The sequence below is a fragment of the Rhagoletis pomonella genome, unplaced genomic scaffold, assembly GCF_013731165.1.
Source record: "Rhagoletis pomonella isolate Grant_MI unplaced genomic scaffold, Rhpom_1.0 Rhpom_scaffold_00890, whole genome shotgun sequence".
In the NCBI taxonomy this organism is placed as follows: Eukaryota; Metazoa; Arthropoda; class Insecta; order Diptera; family Tephritidae; genus Rhagoletis; species Rhagoletis pomonella.
In genome coordinates, this window is record NW_023459444.1 from 1,039 (window position 1) to 4,948 (window position 3,910).

The following is a 3,910-nucleotide window of genomic DNA, read 5'->3' on the forward strand; positions in this document are numbered from 1 at the left end:
GCTGGAGTGACAGTCCTTGGCCAAATATAATTCTGGGTCATTCCGGTTACGTACACCCGACTGTCGTGGGAACGGTAAAAATGTAGGCCCCTCCCCTTTGTGTGACAACATCAAGGCGCAGGCGACAAATCAGAGGAAGAGCTCGGCCAAACACTAACATATGTGTAATCGCCAATCAATTAATTAAATAGACAATTTCAAATGCCCTCCGACTAGGGACGTTAATTTTTCTGCTTTTTCTGATCCCGGGATTTTCGTGATGCCGTTATCACAATCCCGGGATAAGTCCCGGGATTTGGATATTCATTACTTTTCAACAAATTAAATCGATAAAATTTCTTCTATATTGTTTGAGAAGCTCTCCTTCCATAAAATAAATAATAAATAAATGGGTCCAAACCGTACTTTTTATTTTAAGTAGGGTTTTTATTTATCTCTCTGAGGTCAGGATTTATTTATATTTAAAGAATTCAATGCAATGTAGAATAAAAATTTGGGCCACATGCAAGAGGAAATTTCTTTAGAATTCAGAAAAATTAAAACTTTTTGGATTCACAAGGACGAGTAGGTAATTTTTTTAGGTGATAAAAATAGGACGCAATTCGAGAATTTTATCGAGTTTATATAAGTCCTTAACTTATGTTTATTTCATAAACAAATATTGCAAAATTTCAATGATAAAATTTTAAAAGGACATTTTCAATACTTACCAGTCCTTCTGCACCAAAAACTTGAATCCGTTTAAATTCTACAGAATTTCCTCTTTAATTTGATCCCATATTCTTCTCTAAGCACATTTCTCTGAATTGTTTGAATTACTGACGTTAGAGTGAAAATCTAAAAACGCAATTTTACACTATTTGGTCCATGGTTTCGCGAATATATTGATATTTGTATTTAAAATTTACTATCGTGTGGTGTTATATGTATAATGTGCTAGACATTATAAAAAATATTAATTATTAAATAAAAAAAGTGATATAGGCAATACTGGTCATGAAAAGAATTTTCCATTATTGCCATCCGTGCAAAATATAAATCCCGAAGATCCCGGGATTATTTGCCGAGAATCCCGGCATTTTGGGGACCTTCAAAAGGCCGGGAGCCCTGGATTCCGGGATCGCAGGATTAACATTCCTGCCATTATTTTCTTCTCAGTAAATTAGTCCTTTTAAGGCCATAAATTCGTTAAGTTAGTTATTTTGGATCACCCTAATACACACATATGTATGCCTATATCTATCGCGTTTACTTTAGGCTGTTATAAACAACCGTTATGCGAACAAAGTTAATAAAACAGTGCGCGGGTATACAAATAATTAGGGAGCTCACAAAATGTTGTATACTGTCGTATAGTTGTGCATCCTAGAGTTTCACAACCATGGTAATAATGTTAAAAAAAATACGACCTACAACAATATGACAGTATAAAACATCCCTTAATATATTACACATTTGAAACTACCTTCAATTTAGTTGGAGTTTTAAATTCTTTTGCACACATTGTACAAGTGAAAACTCTATTTGAGTGATGATAAAGTATATGAGACGAAAGCGAGGTTCTTGATTTTTTCTCAACATTACAGTGAGGACACTTAAATACTACACCAGATGCTTCATCACGATGTGATTTCATATGCTTGCGCAAATTATGATCACTCTTAAGCCATTTATGACATACTGTACACTGCACCTCTGGACGTGGCTCCGTGTTGTGTATGTTGTCCATGTGATATTTTAAATTTGCCGTGGTTCTTAAACGTTTTCCACATATTTCGCAAACAGATTCAAATTCATTTCGATGTACAGCTCTTTCATGCTGAGTTAAAGTCCAGATGTTGGCAAAACTAAAACGTTAACATAAATATGTGGACAATTCAAGAAATAACACAGCTTACGCTTTATCGCACAGTTTGCACACGTGATTTTTAGACATATGACACATCTTTATGTGACTATCTAAAATGTATTGTTTGATAAACTTTTTCGGACAAAGTTTGCAAGCAAATTGAAGATTTTCAGCTGCTGGGTGTAACGAGTGCATATGATTGATGTAATTTTTGCGGCTTATCAATTGTTTTTGGCATATTGAACACCTAAGGGATGAACAATAGGCAATTAAACCGGTATACATGCATTAGCGCGGGTCAATTTGTATTTGAGATTTTTTCAGCTATGCGCGTATAGCACAGAAGGATTCTACGGGTAATTCTAAGCGAATTTGGCGAATAAACAAGGGGTCTAAAATCATTTTGGAGTTTGAAAATAGCGAAAATAGGTTTCTTAGCATTTTGCTGTAGTGTCGTAAAGAAGAGAAATTTTGTATAAAAACATGCTTTTTGGTATGAATAATCTATTTCTGCACTTATACTATTTTTTAAACTTCCACCAAAGTGCGAACAGTGAAAATTTTCAAATTTTTTTTGAAACCTATTTTCGCAATTGGTCAAACCCCAAATGATTTTACACTCATAGGCTCTTCGGCAAATTTGCTTAGAATTACACGTAGAGTCAGTCCTTCTATGCAATACGCGCGTAGTGATATTTTCATATCGCTGGCTGAGTGGTAGATCGATCTATTTCGGCAGCCCATTGTAAAACGCCCTATCTCAGAAAATTTTCTTCAATAAAATTCTGAAATAGGACGTTCTTCAATCAAATTCTGAGATAGGGATAGGGATAAATCCATCTTCCACTCAGCTATCGATATGCAAATATATTTTTATACATACGTACGTACTTGAAAAAATCTGGATTCTTATGCAGTTGTATGTGATCTACAAATAATGTGCGTTTGAGAAAACGTTGGTCGCAGCAAACCGCATAGCCAGCGCATTTATGTTTTTGTCGAAAATGAGTTTTAAGGTCCTTAAAATCTTTCAACTTCTCCTTACAAATGAAACAATCTAACTCTGTGTTTTTCGCCAAAAATTCATCAGCCTTTTGGATAGCTTTTAATTTTTCACCATAATTGATGGAGTGCTCGGGTTTTTGCGCAATATCTTTGCTTTGAGTTTTCTTTTTATTGGCAGTCCGTTTTCTTCGCTCTGGTTTTTCTTTAATGTTGGTCTTATTTTTCTTTGGAGGGCTATCGATTTTTTTTGGGCGTCCTCTTCTCGCTTTTCCTTTGTTTTCAACCACAACATTTAATTTTTGCGCCTCACATTTATTATCCTTCGAATGAATGTCTAATATTTTATGGTATTTTAATTGAAATAATTAGATGTGGTTATATTATGCGTATACATATCTGTGTTCGTATGGAATAGTAGCTTATGTCGGGAAGCTGGCTTTAGTATAATGCGGCATTCCCTTTATTCTTTGAATATTGTCTTGCTGGTAGCGGAACTACCTCTTGCTCATTTATTTGCAAAGTTCTACAACGGCTCGGCGCCAGTGAGTCATTCGCAATTGTATGCTGCGAATGCCGCATTATAAAGCCAGCCTTTCGACATAAGCTAATATTGCATATGAACACAGATATGTAGGTATATTGATATCCTCTGAAACGTTAAACAAGATCATCGGGTACTCTTTATGAATTTGTACAAAGATTTTGGGTTGCTGTGCCCAAACGCGTGAATCGAATCAAAAAACCCATCCCATCCACCTCCGCCCCCACCCCTAAATCGTTGTACAAATAGCCAAAGATTTCCCTTGACTTACGCTTACCAAGTGAATCCATTAAAGGAATACTGAAATAATCATCACCCATCGTTGACTCATCCTCTTCGGTTTTAGCAGCCACAAACTCAGTTTGCCCTCCATACACTCCAAATTTTCCAAAAAAAATGTCTATTTCAGGCTCGCATAATCCAGTGTCCACTTTTTCGTGACTTATAGGCATTTCATCATAAGGCTTAGCTTCCGCCTCAACATCCTCGATATCGTGTTTTATTTCAGGCAAGTG

General features: G+C 35.7%; 1 protein-coding gene across 1 annotated transcript; it reads right to left on the minus strand.

Moving 5' to 3' along the window:
* Window positions 1-989: 989 nt before the first annotated feature.
* On the minus strand, window positions 990-3,868 carry LOC118751664 (GDNF-inducible zinc finger protein 1-like; the record flags this gene model as incomplete). Its single annotated transcript, XM_036486476.1, is given in 4 exon segments — window positions 990-1,847; window positions 1,899-2,096; window positions 2,741-3,188; window positions 3,673-3,868. Coding segments are annotated over 4 exon segments (1,221 nt in total). The 3' UTR covers window positions 990-1,447.
* Window positions 3,869-3,910: the final 42 nt, after the last annotated feature.